General features: G+C 57.7%; 1 protein-coding gene across 1 annotated transcript in view; it reads right to left on the minus strand.

The window, feature by feature from the left end:
• Window positions 1–15,335, minus strand: part of HUWE1 (HECT, UBA and WWE domain containing E3 ubiquitin protein ligase 1) — a 76,122-nt gene that overhangs the window by 40,970 nt on the left and 19,817 nt on the right. The window contains exons 27-42 of the mRNA XM_082781630.1: window positions 14,928–15,028; window positions 14,660–14,845; window positions 12,798–13,014; window positions 11,260–11,382; window positions 10,045–10,276; window positions 8,694–8,924; window positions 7,101–7,223; window positions 6,923–7,018; window positions 5,753–6,022; window positions 5,514–5,666; window positions 4,202–4,329; window positions 4,032–4,113; window positions 2,409–2,585; window positions 2,176–2,314; window positions 590–1,008; window positions 426–429 (exon numbers count right to left, since the gene is read on the minus strand). Coding sequence (XP_082637756.1) covers window positions 426–429; window positions 590–1,008; window positions 2,176–2,314; window positions 2,409–2,585; window positions 4,032–4,113; window positions 4,202–4,329; window positions 5,514–5,666; window positions 5,753–6,022; window positions 6,923–7,018; window positions 7,101–7,223; window positions 8,694–8,924; window positions 10,045–10,276; window positions 11,260–11,382; window positions 12,798–13,014; window positions 14,660–14,845; window positions 14,928–15,028 — 2,681 coding nt within the window. The remainder of the gene's footprint in view (window positions 1–425; window positions 430–589; window positions 1,009–2,175; window positions 2,315–2,408; window positions 2,586–4,031; window positions 4,114–4,201; window positions 4,330–5,513; window positions 5,667–5,752; window positions 6,023–6,922; window positions 7,019–7,100; window positions 7,224–8,693; window positions 8,925–10,044; window positions 10,277–11,259; window positions 11,383–12,797; window positions 13,015–14,659; window positions 14,846–14,927; window positions 15,029–15,335) is intronic.

A 15,335-nucleotide genomic window follows, 5' to 3' on the forward strand; every position in this document is an offset into this window, starting at 1 on the left:
ATCCCCCCCTAACCCCCATCCCCTCACCCCAATACCCCCCTATCCCCCCATAACCCCCATCCCCTCATCCCAATACCCCCCCTAGACCCCCAATACACCCCCAAACCCCATCCCCTTGCCCCCAATACCCCCCTATCCCCCTATAACCCCCATCCCCTCACCCCAATACCCCCCTAGACCCCCAATATCCCTCCTAACCCCCATCCCCTCACCCCAACACCCCCCTATCCCCCCATAACCCCCATCCCCTCACCCCCAATGCCCCCCCAGCCCCCCCTAACCCCCATCCCCTCACCCCAATACCCCCTATCCCCCCATAACCCCCATCCCCTCATCCCCAATACCCCCTAGACCCCCCATAACCCCCATCCCTTTGTCCCCAACACCCCTAGACCCCCATATCCCCCACCCCCTCACCCCAATACCCCCCTAGACCCCCAATACCCCCCCAAACCCCATCCCCTCACCCCAACACCCCCCTATCCCCCCATAACCCCCATCCCCTCACCCCAACACCCCCCTATCCCCCCCTAACCCCCACCCCTCACCCCCCCACCGCCCCCCCTTGCTCATTTCACCCCACCCAAACCTTCTCCATGGTGTGCCTCAGGGTGCAGGGATCCTCGATGATGTGCCGAAAGAGCAGGGTGACCAAGGGGGTGAACCCGGTGAAGCCGGAGCTCTGCGTCAACCCCAAAATGGTTCGGGTGCTGCGCAGCTCGGCGAAGAGCAGGGCGTGCTTGTGGTGCCGGGTGAGGCGCAGGCAGAGGCGCAGGGTGGCGTGGAGGGTATCGGGGTCCACGGGGACCCCCAACATGCTGACGCAAGCCCTAAGCACCGCCGGCACCGCTTCTTCTGCCAGACCCCGCACCGGAGCCTCCGTCGCATCCGAAGCGTCCGAGGTCGTCGTCGTTGTCGTCGTCGTCGCCGGTGCTGCTGCATCCGCCGAGGGATCTGATGGTGCTGGGGTGGGCTCCGGGGATGCTTCGTCCTCTGTTGGGGGGGGTTCTGGAAAAAGGGGGGGGGGGTAAAGGGGTTGTGGGGTTACCCTTGGTAAGGTTGGGGTCACCCTCGGTATGGTGGTGAGCCCCCCAGTAAGGTGGTGACCCCCCATAAAGTGGTGACCCCCTCCCGTAAGGTGGTGACCCCCCATAAAGTGGTGACCCCCCCCAGTAAGGTGGTGACCCCCCATAAAGTGGTGAGCCCCCCCAGTAAGGTGGTGAGCCCCCCCAGTGCCCCCCGTGCGCCCCAAATCCTGTACCCCACCTGCATGTGGGGGAGGTAGGAGGGGGGTCTCGCTCTTGGATCCCTCCCCAAAAAGCTGGGACCCCCCAAAAAAACTGGGATCCCCCTCCCCAAAAACCTGGGATTCCCCTCCCCAAAAACCTGGGATCCCCCTTACCCAAAAACCTGGGACACCCCCTCCCCAAAAACCCAGTACACCCCAAAAAACCTGAGATTCCCCTCCCCCAAAACCTGGGACCCCCCCCAAAAAACCTGGGATTCCCCTCCCCCAAAACCTGGGACCCCCCCCAAGAAAATGGGATCCCCCTCCCCAAAACCTAGGACCCCCAAAAACCTGGGACACCCCCTCCCCAAAAACCTGGGATCCCCCAAAAAAACCTGGGACCCCCCTCCCCAAAAAACTGGGATCCCCCTTACCCAAAAACCTGGAACACCCCCTCCCCAAAAACCCAGGACACCCCCCAAAAAAACTGGGATCCCCGTCCCAAAAACCTGGAACCCCCCAAAAAAACTGGGACACCCCCTCCTCAAAAACCTGGGACCCTCCTCCCCAAAACCTGGGATCCCCCTTACCCAAAAACCTGGGACCCCCCTCCCCAAAAACCTGGGACCCCCCCCCAAATACAGATCTCTTCTCCCTCCCCCCCCAAAGCCTCTAAATCCTTCCCCAGCCTCATGTCCCCCCTCCATATACCCCCCCCAATAACCTGGGACCCCCCCCCAATAACCTGGGACCCCCCCCCAATAACCTAGGACCCCCCCCTTCCTAAACCCACCCCCCCATCCTCCAACGCCCCCCCCAAACCCCCTTACACCCCACTCCCACCCCCTTTACCCCACCCCGCCAAGCCCCAAACGCCCCCTAACCCCTCCCCAATCCCCTCCCACGCCCCCCCCCTCAAATTGTGCCCCCCCCCACGCCCCCCCTACCCCCTCCAGGCTCCTCCTTGGCCCGTCCGGGGGTCTCCTCGGCCGCTCGTTCGCTCTCAGCCCCCCCACCTTTCCCCCCCCGGGGGGCTCGAAGCAACGTCAGCATCACCGGCCGCCGATTCCCCGTCTCCTCGTTCACCTTTTCGGGGAGAGCGGGAGGGCGAAACGTTAACCGGGGAGGGGGCCACGACACCCCGAGGGGTCTCGGGACCCTCTCCCAGTGCTCCCAGTACCTGAACCATGGTGGTAAACTGGACGGTGTAGCGGCGGCGGCCGGCGGTGAAGCGGACGCTGGTTTCGCCGGCGCGCCAGGCGGCGTCGATGGTGCTGTTGTTGCTGGCGCTGTAGCTGCACCAGCGCCCGGAGCGGTCGTCGAACCAGCGCCAGTTGTTGCCGTTGGCTTGTAGATACTGGGGGGGGGGACACAAAAAAAAATATTAAAATAATCAGGGGGGACACGCTAGGGATCGGGGGAGATGCGAGGAGGAAAAGGGGACGCGGTAAGGGTGGTCCCGTGGGGGTATGGAGGGTGCTGGGCGCATAAAATGGGTGCTGGAGGGGTCGTGCCCCCCCCCCAGTGGATGTTGTACCCCCCCCATGATGCTAAATCCTCCCCCCAAGTGTTATGTGGGGCCCCCCAGGGGTGGGTCCTGCGCTTCAGGACTCCTTGTCCCCAAAAAGATGACCCCCGTGGTCCCCCCCAGCCCCATATCCCTGCTCCCAAAGCCCATATTCCGCCCCCCCCCCAAAATAATCATATCCCCCCAAACATCCCTGATCCCCTCCCAAAATATATCACCCCCAAAGCCCATACTACTCATATCCCCCCAAATCCCCCCAAATCCTTTATAACCCCCTCAGAATCCCTCCTATCTCCCCAAAATCCCTTATATACCCCCCAAAATCCCTTATATACCCCCAAATCTCTTATATCCCCCCTAAAATCCCTTATACACCCCCTAAAATCCCTTATACACCCCCTAAAATTCCTTATATACCCCTAAATCTCATATATCCCCCCTAAAATCCTTCATATCCCCTCTAAAATCCCTTGTATACCCCCCAAAATTGCTTATATACTCCTAAATCTCTTATATCCCCTCTAAAATCCCTCATATCCCCCCAAAATCTTTCATATCCCCATAAAATCCCTTATACACCCCCCCAAATCCTTTATCTCTTCTAAAATCCCTTAAACACCCCCGCAAATCCTTTTTAACCCCCTCAAGATCTTTCATATCCCCCCAAAATCCCTTATATACCCCTAAATCTCTTATATCCCCCCTAAAATCCTTCATATCCCCTCTAAAATCCCTTATACACCCCCCCAAATCCTTTATAACCCCCTCAAAATCCCTCATATCCCCCCAAAAATCCCTTATATACTCCTAAATCCTTTATATACCCCCTAAAACCCCTTACACCCCCCCAAAATCCCTTATATCCCCCCTAAAACCCCTTACACCCCCCCAAAATCCTTTATATCCCCCCTAAAACCCCTTACACCCCCCCAAAATCCCCTAACACCCCCTCCAAAATCCTTTATATCCCCCCTAAAACCCCTTACACCCCCCCAAAATCCTTTATATCCCCCCTAAAACCCTACACCCCCCCAAAATCTCCTTACATCCCCCCCAAAATCCTTTATATCCCCCCTAAAACCCCTTACACCCCCCCCAAATCCTTCATACCCCCCCTAAAACTAAATCTCCGCATCCCCCCTCTAGAATAAAAGCCCCGCATTGTCCCACACCGGCCCCCCCCATAAAAATAAAAGCCCCAAATCCCTCCCCAGGGCCTTGCATTCCCACGTGGCCCCCCCCCGACGCCGCGTGGCCCCCCCGGGACGCCCCCACCTTATTCATCTGCGCCCTGCGCTTGGAGGACACGGCCGTCTTCTCGTAGAAGTCGATGAGCAGCAGGACGGGGGTGATCCACCTTGGGGGGGGGACACACGCAGAAAGGAGGTTGAGGGGGGGCACCGAAGGATTTGGGGGGGTCGGGGAGGGTGTGGGGGGGTCCTTACTTGGGGGTCTGCACCTCCTTGTGCTCCTTGGCGGCTTGCAGGCAGGGCTGCACCACCTCCAGCAGCTTGATGAGGACGTCCAGCACGCAGCTCGACTCCACCACGCGGGCGCACGGCAGCTTCAGCTCCTGCATGGGTTGAGGGGGGGCACCAGGCGTTGGGGACACCCCCCTCCAAAACCCCCAATCTCTTTTTCCCCAAAAAACACCAGGTTTGGGTTCATAAAGCTGGATTTTAGGGCTTTGGGAAGACGCCACCAACGTTGACGCAACGCATTTTGCGACATCCTAACGTGCGTGGCACCTTCAGCTCCTGCATGGATCGAGGAGGGGGGGCACCAGGTGTTGGGGACACCCCCCTCCAAAACCTACAATCCCTTTTCACCCCAAAAAACACCAGGTTTGGGTTCATACAGCTGGATTTTAAAGCCTTGGGAAGATGCTGCCAACATTGACGCAACGGTAGAGCGCTCGCAATGCATCACCTTAACGCAGCTTCAGCTCCTGCACAGGTCGAGGGGGGGGCACCAGGTGTTGGGGACACCCCCCTCCAAAACCTACAATCCCTTTTCACCCCAAAAACACCAGGTTTGGGTTCATAAAGCTGGATTTTAAGGCTTTAGGAAGACGCCACCAATGTTGACGCAACGCATTTTGCGACATCCTAATGTGCATGGCACCTTCAGCTCCTGCACAGATCAAGGGGGGGGCACCAGGTGTTGGGGACACCCCCCTCCAAAACCTACAATCCCTTTTCACCCCAAAAAACACCAGGTTTGGGTTCATAAAGCTGGATTTTAGGGATTTGGGAAGACGCTGCCAACGTTGATGCAACACGTTGCGTGTCATTGTAACGCTCACGGCAGCTTCAGCTCCTGTATGGGTCAAGGGGGGGGGCACCAGGCATTGGGGACACCCCCCTCCAAAACCTACAATCCCTTTTTCCCAAAAAAAACACCAGGTTTGGGTTCATAAAGCTGGATTTTAAGGCTTTAGGAAGATGCCACCAACGTTGATGCAACACGTTGCGCGTCATCGTAACGCTCACGGCAACTTCAGCTCCTGCACAGGTCGAGGGGGGGGCACCAGGCGTTGGGGACACCCCCCTCCAAAACCTACAATCCCTTTTCACCCAAAAAACACCAGGTTTGGGTTCATAAAGCTGGATTTTAAAGCTTTGGGAAGACGCCGCCAACGTTGACGCAACGGTTGAGCGCTCGCAACGCGCCGCACGTCATCCCAACGCCCCAAAAAACGCCGGGGGGCCCCAAAACACACTTCCCCACCCCAAAAAAAATTAAAAAAAGACTCACCTCGAAGAGCAGCGTGAGGAGCAGGATGCGGGTGGCCAGGTTGGAGGCCTGGGGCAGCGTGGCCATCTGGCTGATCCACTCCGACACCGTCTTGGTGTCGCTGGTGGTGAGCGGCAGCGCCGCCTTGATGAGGACGTCGGCGGCTTCCCACACCTCCAAAATTCAACCGGGGTTGGGGAGAGGAGCCAGAGGGGCATCGAGGAGCTCCTTTTTTTTTAAACTTTTTAAATTTTTTTTACCTGTTTGACCACCTGCTTGAGGATGGAGTCGCGGTAGGCGGCCCCGTTGCGCTTGACCGCCGTCATGATGAGGTCGCAGACGCGGTAGACGGTGTCGGGGAGCTCGTCGAGGAGCTGGGAGCAGCCGGGCAGCATGGTGTCGGTGAAGGCCAGCAGCTCGGCGGGTTCCAGGGGCTCGGCCCCCTCGAATTTTTCCAGGCACTTGGCCTCCTCTTCCTCCTGGCGCTCGCGGGCGCGCCGCTCCTCTTCCTCCTTGCGGCAGGCGGCCTCCTGCGGTGGAAGGGGAGGCGAAGGGGTGAGAGGTGGGGAGGGGAATTTGGGGGGTGGGGAGGGAAAATGGGGGGTGTTGGGGGGGAAAATTGGGGTTATTGGGGGAGGTGGGGGTGAAAAATGGGGGTTATTGGGGGAGGTGGGGGTGTGGGGAGGGAAAATGGGGGGTGTGGGGACGAAAAATGGGGGTTATTGGGGGAGGTGGGGGCGTGGGGAGGAAAAACGGGGGTTATTGGGGGAGGTGGGGGTGAAAATTGGGGTTATTGGGGGAGGTGGGGGTGTGGGGAAGGAAAATGGGGGGGTATTTGGGGAGGTGGGGGCAAAAATTGGGGGTTATTCGGGAGGTGAGGGCAAAAAATGGGGGTTATTGGGGAAGGTGGGGGATTGGGGATGGAAAATGGGGGTTATTAGGGGAGGTGGGGACAAATGGGGCAAAACGGGGACAAATGGGGCAAGTTGGTGATGTGGGGACACAAAACGGGGACATATGGGGCAAATTGGGGATGTAGGGTCACAAAACGGGGACAAATGGGGCAAATAGGGGATGTGGGGACACAAAACGGGGACAAATGGGGCAAATTGGGGATGTGGGGACACAAAACAGGGATTTATAGGGCAAGTTGGGGATGTGGGGACACAAAACGGGGACATATAGGGCAAATTGGGGATGTGGGGTCACAAAATGGGGACATATGGGGCAAATTGGGGATTTTGGGACACAAAATAGGGATTTAGGACTCGAGACCGGGATGGGGGGGACAAGATAACGACGCAGGGCTGCAAAATGGGGACGTGGGGACACGAAAGAGGGATGTGAGGAGCGAAACGGGGGTGCTGGGGGGGGGGAAATGGCACCGTGGGGCTCCCACCCCAAATCCTGGGGGTCTCCGGCCCCATTACCTCGGGGGATTCGGCCCGCTGGTCCATGGGGATGTCCTGGCCCAGGGACATGGCGATGGCGCGCATCATCTGGTCCTCCTCCGACATGCTGAGGTCCTGGGGGGGGGACAAGGGGGGGTTGAGAGGGGCTAGGGGGGGTCGGGGACATTTTTTGGGGGGTGTCACGCCCCGTCCTTACCCGCACGACGCCCCCCATGAGGGGAGGGGGGTGGGTGAGGAGATATTCGGTCGCCTGCTCCATGGTGTTGGTGTTGAGCAGCGCCTCCATGGCGTGTTCCCGGGAGAAGCCCATGTCCATCAGCTGGGGGAGAGGGGGAAAAAAGGGTCAGGGGGGGCAAAAAAGGGGCTGGGGGGGGCTAAAGGGGGCTGGGGGGGGCTTAGGAGGGGCTGAAGGGGGTGAAATGGGGCTGGGGGGGGAGATAAAGGGGGCTCGGGGGGGCAAAAGGGGGTTAAAGGGGGCTTGTAGGAGGGGTTGGGGAGGTGAAAGGGGGCTGGGGGGGACTAAAAGGGGGCTGGGGGGGGGGAGAAAGGGGGCTGGGGGGGCTAAGGAGGGGCTAAAAGGGGTGAAATGGGGCTGGGGGGGGCTAAAGGGGGCTGGGAAGGGAGAAATGGGGCTTGGGGGGGGACTTAGGAGGGGCTAAAGGGGGCGAAATGGGGCTGGGGGGGGCTAAAAGTGGGCTGGGGGGGGTTAGGAGGGGCTAAAGGGGGCTGGGGGGGGGCTTAGGAGGGGCTAAAGAGGACGAAATGGGGCTGGGGGGGGCTTAGGAGGGGGCTAAAGGGGACTTGGGGGGGTTTTGGGGAGGCGAAAGGGGGCTGGGGGGGCTTAGGAGGGGCTAAAGGGGGTGAAAGGGGGTGAAAGGGGGCTAAAGGGGGCTGAGGGGGGGGAGAAAGGGGGCTGGGGGGGGGCTTAGGAGGGGCTAAAGGGGGCAAAATAGGGATGGGGGGGGATAAAGGGGACCAGAGGGGGGAAAAAAAGGGCTAAAGGGGGCTGGGGGGGGGCTAAAGTTTTTTGGGGAAAAGGGAAAAAGGGGTTTTTGGGGAAAGAGGGAAAAGGTCTTTTTGGGGAAAAGGGAAAAGTTTTTTTGGGGGGAAAAAGGGGTTTTGGGGGAAAAAAGGAAAAAGGGATTCTTGGGGAAAATGGGTTTTTGAGGAAAAAGGAAAAAGTTTTTTTTGGGAAAGATTAAAAGGGTTTTTTGGGGAAAAGGGAAAAGGTTTTTTTTGGGGAAAAGGTTTTTTTTTGGAGAAAATAAAAGTTTTTTTTGGGGAAAAGGGAAAAGTTTTTTTTGGGGAAAAGGGAAAAAGTTTTTTTTGGGGGGAAAAGGGAAAAGGTTTTTTTGGGGGAAAAGGGAAAAGTTTTTTTTGGGGGAAAAGGGAAAAGTTTCTTTTGGGGAAAAGGGAAAAGTTTCTTTTGGGGAAAAGGGAAAAAGTTTCTTTTGGGGGAAAAGGGAAAAGTTTCTTTTGGGGGAAAGGGAAAATGTTTTTTTGGGGGAAAAGTTTTTTTGGGGGATAAAGAGAAAACGTTTTTTGGGGGGAAAAGGGAAAAAGGTTTTTTTTGGGAAAAGGAAAAAGCTTTTTTTTTTTTTTTTGGGGGAAAAGGGTTTTTTGGGGAAAAGAGAAAAGGTTTTTTTTGGGGAAAAGGGAAAAGGGTTTTTTTTGGGGAAAAGGGAAAAGGTTTTTTTTGGGGAAAAGGGAAAAGGGTTTTTTTTTGGGAAAAGGGTCGTGGCCACCCCAATTCTTCCCCCCCCCCCCCCCCCAGTTTTCGGGCTCCCACCTGCTGCAGCTGCTGCTGGTTGACCTGCGGCTCGCGGCGGGGGCCCCCTTCCTCGCCCCCCGCCTCGTCCTCGCCCCGCGGCCCCTCGCGCTCGCGGCCCAGGCGCTCGCGGATGAGGGGCTCCCCGCGCAGGATGTGGCACAGGATGGCCAGCATCGACTCGGCCATGCGGCCCCCGTACACCTTCAGCGGCCGCCGGTTCCACAGCTGCTTGATGCAGGTGAAGGCTGCCTGGAAAAGGGGGGAAATGACAAAAAGAAGGGGTTAAAGGGGGTGAAAGGGGGGGAAAGGGGGGTTATTGGGGGGTGAAAGGGGGTGAAAGGGGGTTATTGGGGGGTTAAAGGGGTTGAAAGGGGGGTTATTAGGGGTTAAAAGGGGTTAAAGGGGGTTAAAGAGGGTTAAAAAGGGGTTGAAACGGGTTAAAAGGGGGGTTAAAGGGGGTTAAAGGGGTTAAAAGGGGGGTTAAAAGGGGTTAAAAGGGGAGTTATTAGGGGTTAAAAGGGGGGTAAGGGGGGTTGAAAGGGGTTAAAGGGGGTTGAAACGGGTTAAAAGGGGGGTTAAAGGGGTTAAAAGAGGAGTTAAAGGGGGGTTAAAAGGGGGGTTATTAGGAGTTGAAAGGGGTTAAGGGGGGTTAAAATGGGGTTAAGGGGAGGTTAAAAGGGGTGAAAGGGGGTGAAAGGGGGTGAAAGGGGGTTAAAAGGGGGGTTATTAGGGGTTAAAAGGGGTTGGGGGGGTTGAAAGGGGTTAAAGGGGGGTTATTATGGATTAAGGGGGGTTATTAGGGGTTGAAAGGGATTAAAAGGGGGGTTAAAGGGGGTTGAAATGGGTTAAAAGGGGGGTTAAAAAGAGTTAAAGGGGTTAAAAGGGGTTGAAGGGGGTTAAAAGAGGAGTTAAAGGGGGGTTAAAAGGGGGTTATTAGGAGTTGAAAGGGGTTAAGGGGGGTTAAAATGGGGTTAAAAGGGGGTTAAGGGGGAGGTTATTAGGGGTTGAAAAGGGTTAAAAGGGGTTAAAAGGGGTTAAGGGGGGTTATTAGGGGTTAAAAAGGGTTGGGGGGTTAAAAGGGGTTATGGGGGGTTATGGGGGGTTATGGGGGTTAAGGGGGGATGAAAGGGGTTGAAAGGGGGGTTATTAGGGGCTGGGGTGGACACCAACCACTATAGGTCCCCCCAAAATGTCTGTGGGGCACCCCTAAATCCCCATGGGGCCCCCCAAACCTTCTCAGGGTGCCCCAAAACCTACACGGGGAACCACCAACCCCTACAAGCTCCCCCCCAAATCACCCCGGGGAATCCCAAATCACCACAAATCCCCCCAAAAAACCTCCCGGGGGCCCCCCAAAACTTCTCCAGACCTTTTGGGTGACGACGAGGAAACGCAGGGCGCTGAAATGGGGCTGGCCGTGGCCGGGGGCTTTGGCGGGGAGGGCGTGGGGGGACTCGAGCACGGTGCTGGGGTTGACCATCTTCTCCACCAGCATCAGCCACGCGTCCAGGAACTCCCCAGTGCCGTCGGGGAGCTCGGGGTGCTCCAGCCCCTCGGCCACAGGCACCTTGCCCCCCATGGAGAGAGCCCAGTTGAAGGTCCTGGGGGGAGAAAAAAGGGGGTTTAGAGGGGGAGATAAAAAAAGGGGGAGAAAAAAGGGGGAGAAAAAAAAGGGGGGAGAAAAAAAAAGGGGGGGAGAAAAGAGGGGGAGAAAGAAAAAAGGGGGAGAAAGAAAAAAGGGGGAGAAAGAAAAAAGGGGGAGAAAGAAAAAAAGGGGGAGAAAGAAAAAAAGGGGGAGAAAAAAAAGGGGAGAAAAAAAAGGGGAGAAAAAAAAGGGGAAAAAAAAAGGGGAGAAAAAAAAGGGGAGAAAAAAAAGGGGAGAAAAAAAAGGGGGAGAAAAATAAAAGGGGGAGAAGGAAAAAAAGGGGAGAAAAAAAAGAAAAAGGGAGAGAAAGAAAGAAAAAGGGGGAGAAAAAAAGGGGGGGAGAAAAAAAGGGGGAGAAAAGAAAGAAAAAGGGGGAGAAAAGAAAGAAAAAGGGGGAGAAAAGAAAGAAAAAGGGGGAGAAAAGAAAGAAAAAGGGGGAGAAAAGAAAGAAAAAGGGGGAGAAAAGAAAGAAAAAGGGGGAGAAAAGAAAGAAAAAGGGGGAGAAAAGAAAGAAAAAGGGGGAGAAAAGAAAAAAGGGGGAGAAAAGAAAAAAGGGGGAGAAAAGAAAAAAGGGGGAGAAAGAAAAAAGGGGGAGAAAGAAAGAAAAAAGGGGGAGAAAAGAAAGAAAAAAGGGGGAGAAAAGAAAGAAAAAAGGGGGAGAAAAGAAAAAAGGGGGAGAAAAGAAAAAAGGGGGAGAAAAGAAAAAAGGGGGAGAAAAGAAAAAAGGGGGAGAAAAGAAAAAAGGGGGAGAAAAGAAAAAAGGGGGAGAAAAGAAAAAAAGGGGGAGAAAAAAAGGGGGAGAAAAAAGGGGGTGAAGGGGGAGTCATAGAGACCTTGCCTTGAAATAAAGGATTTTTTGGGGAGATTTGGGGGATTTTGGGGGGAGATTTGGGGGATTTTTGGGGGAGATTTGGGGGGATTTTAGGGTGGGGGGCTTACTCGAAGAGGGCGTTGTGGCCGCCGGAGCAGAGGAATTTCTGCAGCATGAGGTGGTACGGGAACTTGCGCTCGTCGAACAGCATCGGGGACGTGAAGCCCACCGAGCAGATGAAGAAGGTCAGCCTGGGGGCGGGGCCAGAGGGTGAGGCCACGCCCACACACCCCTTGGACACGCCCACACACCCCCTTGGCCACGCCCCCTTTGGCCACACCCCCTTTAGCCATGCCCCATCCCATTGGATGGGGGATGAGTTGAGATCTGGCCCTTGGTGCTAGGGGGAGCAGTGTGAAGCTCCGCCCCCTCGCTGGCCCTGCCCACAAGGCAGATGGCCCCACCTATAAGCCACACCCTACATTGACTCCTCCCCTTTACAGACCCAAGCCACGCCCCTTCTGTTGACCCCGCCCCCTGAAGACCCGCCCCTTCCCATTGACTCCACCCCTTCCACCTACCCAACCCCACCCCAAGCTCAACCCTTCCCTTGACCCCACCCCTCCCCAACCCCACCCACTCAAGCCCCACCCCTTCCATTGACCACTCCCACTGAAGCCCCACCCCTTTCACTGACCACACATACTCAAGCCACGCCCCTTCCCCTTGACTCCACCCCTTCCTCCTACCCCATTCCCCCAAGCTCAACCCTTCCCTTGACCCCACCCCTCCCCAACCCCACCCACCCAAGCCCCACCCCTTCCATTGACCACTCCCACTGAAGCCCCACCCCTTTCACTGACCACACCCACTCAAGCCCCGCCCCTTCCCACTGACCACACCCCTTTCACCTACCCAACCCCACCCCAAGCTCAACCCTTCCCTTGACCCCACCCCTCCCCAACCCCACCCACTCAAGCCCCACCCCTTCCATTGACCCCACCCACTCAAGCCACACCCCTTCCACTGACCCCACCCACTCAACCCATTGACTCCACCCCTTCCACCTACCCAACCCAACCCCAACCTCAACCCTTCCCTTGACCCCACCCCTCCCCAACCCCACCCACCCAAGCCCCGCCCCTTCAACTGACCCCACCCACTCAGGCCACACCCATTCACATTGACTCCACCCCTTCTACCAACCTGACCCCACCCAACCCCACCCATCATCACCCCAATCTCAACCCTTCCCTTGACCCCACCCCTCCCCAACCCCACCCACCCAAACCCCGCCCCTTCCATTGACCCACCCGCTCAAGCCACACCCCTTCCACTGACTCCACCCCATCAAGCCCCGCCCCTTCCCATTGACTCCACCCCTTCCACCTACTCAACCCTACCCCAACCTCAACCCTTCCCTTGACCCCACCCCTCCCCAACCCCACCCACTCAAGCCCCACCCCTTCCATTGACCCCACCCACTCAAGCCACACCCCTTCCACTGACCCCACCCACTCAACCCATTGACTCCACCCCTTCCACCTACCCAACCCCACCCCAACCTCAACCCTTCCCTTGACCCCACCCCTCCCCAACCCCACCCACCCAAGCCCCTCCCCTCCCACTGACCCCGCCCCCTCAAGCCCCGCCCCCTGCGGCTCACCGGAAGCGGGGGGTGGGGGTGTAGGGGGGCGGCTGCCAGCTCAGCCCCTTGGTCAGCAGCTTGGTGAGGGCGGAGGCGGTGGCGCGGGCGGCGGGCGTGGGGGCGGGCGCGGCGCTGGCGGCGTGGTGGCTGCGGCGCTGCCGCACCGGGGAGCCCACGCACAGCTTCACCAGCAGCCCAAAAAGCTCCGCCAGAGCCCGGCCCAGCCGCGACGAGGCTGGGGGGCAAAGGGGAGACACGGTTGCGTTGGATGGGGGGGGGGTCCCGTCCGCACCCCGAAACCTAAGGGCGCACCCCCAGGGATCCGCTCGACCCCAAATCCACCCAGGGTGAGTCCCTGTTGGCCTCTGTTGAGTTGTACCCCAAAATTTGGGGTCCCTCCTTGCATTTTTTGGGACCCCAAGGTCTCCTCTCGACCCCAAAACCCCTCACCATAAGTCCCTGCTGGCCTCCGTTGAGTTGTAACCCCAAAATTTGGGCTCCCTCCTTGTGTTTTGGGGACCCCAAGGTCTCCGCTCTACCCCAAACCCAACTACAGTGAGTCCCTGTTGGTCTCTGTTGAGCTGTACCCCAAAATTTGGGCTCCCTCCTTCAGTTTTGGGGACCTCAGGGTCTCCTCTCTATCCCAAACCCACCCACGGTGAGCCCCTGTTGGCCTCCGTTGAGTTGGAACCCAAAATTTGGGCTCCCCCCTTCAGTTTTGGGGACCCCAGTGTCTCTTCTCCAACCCCAAGTCCCCAAAATCAAGCTCTTATTGACCTCCCATAAGAGAGGCTGCAAAATCTGGGACCCCCCTTCAGTTTTGGGGACCCCAGGGTCTCCTCTCTATCCCAAATCCACCTACGGTGAGTCCCTGTTGGCCTCTGTTGAGTTGTACCCCAAAATTTGGGGTCCCTCCTTGCATTTTTTGGGATCCCAGGGTTTCCTCTCAACCCCAAAACCCCCCACGGTGATTCCCTGTTGGCCTCTGTTGAGTTGTACCCCAAAATTTGGGGTCCCTCCTTGCATTTTTGGGATCCCAGGGTCTCCTCTCCATCCCAAACCGCCCTATAGTGAGCCATCGTTGACCTCCATTGAGTTGCACCCCAAAATCTGGGCTCCCTCCTTCAGTTTTGGGGATCCCAGGGTCTCTTCTCCACCCCAAAACCCCTCACTGTGAGTCCCTGTTGGCCTCCGTTGAGTTGTACCCCAAAATTTGGGTTCCCTCCTTCACCCCAAACTCCTCTATGGTGAGTTCCTGTTGGCATCCATTGAGCTGTACCCCAAAATTTGGGCTCCCTCCTTTCAGTTTTGGGGACCCCAGCGTCTATTCTCCAACCCCAAGACCCCAAAATCAAGCTCTTATTGACCTCCCCTAAGAGACACTCCAAAATTTGGGCTCCCCCTTTCATTATTGGGGACCCCAGGGTCTCCTCTCCATCCCAAACCCACCCATGGTGAGTCCCTGTTGGCCTCCATTGAGTTGTACCCCAAAATTTGGGCTCCCTCCTTGCATTTTTTAGGATCCCAGGGTCTCCTCTCCACCCCAAAACCCCCCACCGTGAGCCCCTATTGACCTCCATCGAGTCGTACCCCAAAATCTGGGCTCCCTCCTTACATTTTTGGGGATCCCACTGCAATTTGGGGACCCCCACTCTCTACTTCCCCCCCCTCCCCATAACAGGGGACACCCCAATGCCCCCCCCCCAACACCATGAGACCCCAAATCCCCCCCAGCATCTCCCCCCTCCCCTCTGTGCCCCTAAAACCTCCCACTATAGGACCGCAGTCACCTCCCCTTAACATCAGAGCCCTCCCCTTAACATTAGGGCCCCCCCTCGATTTCGGGGCCCCCCCCCTCGATTTCGGGGACCCCCCCTCACCCGACAGGAGGGGCTTGATCTGCTTGATGCGTGCGGCCATGGCCGGGGTGATTTTGGCTTTGCTTTTAGGGTCGGCGGCGCTGGGCTCGTCCGTCTCCATGGGGGCCAGCGCCTCGCTGTCCAACCCCATCCCCTCCAGCAGCCCCTGGGCGGGGGGCTCGGGGCCCGGCCCCTCGGCTTCTCCTTCTGTAATAAAGGGGTTTAGAAAGGTTTGGGACCCCCCCCCGTAAAGGGTGGGGGTCTCTCAGCCCCCCCCCGGGTCGCTTACCCGCTCGTTTGCCCCCCTGGGGGGGGCTGGGGGCCGCCTTTTCCTCTTTTGGGACCAGTTTCTGCATGTCGGCCTGCCCGAATTCGCAGCCGGGGGGGAGGCTAAAAAAAATAATTAGGGGGTGGGGGGGTCAGTGGGGTGCCCCCCAGCAAAGGGGGGGCCCCCCAGATTTGGGGTGTCCCCCCCCGATTTGGGGTGTCCCCCCCCTGTTTGGTGGGGGGGACCCGCAGAGCTGCAGCACCCAGGAAGGAAGCCCAAAAGGTGTGGGGGGGGAAATTTTAAAGGGGGGGGGTCTTCACCCCCCCCCGAGCACCCCGAACCCCTCCTGGGTGCCCCCTGACCCCCCAAAATCCCCCCTGGGTGCCCCCTGCCTCCCCAAAACACCCCCCAGACCCCTCCTGGGTGCCC

Source organism: Aythya marila (assembly GCF_965140915.1).
Source record: "Aythya marila genome assembly, chromosome: 31".
Lineage (NCBI taxonomy): Eukaryota > Metazoa > Chordata > Aves > Anseriformes > Anatidae > Aythya > Aythya marila.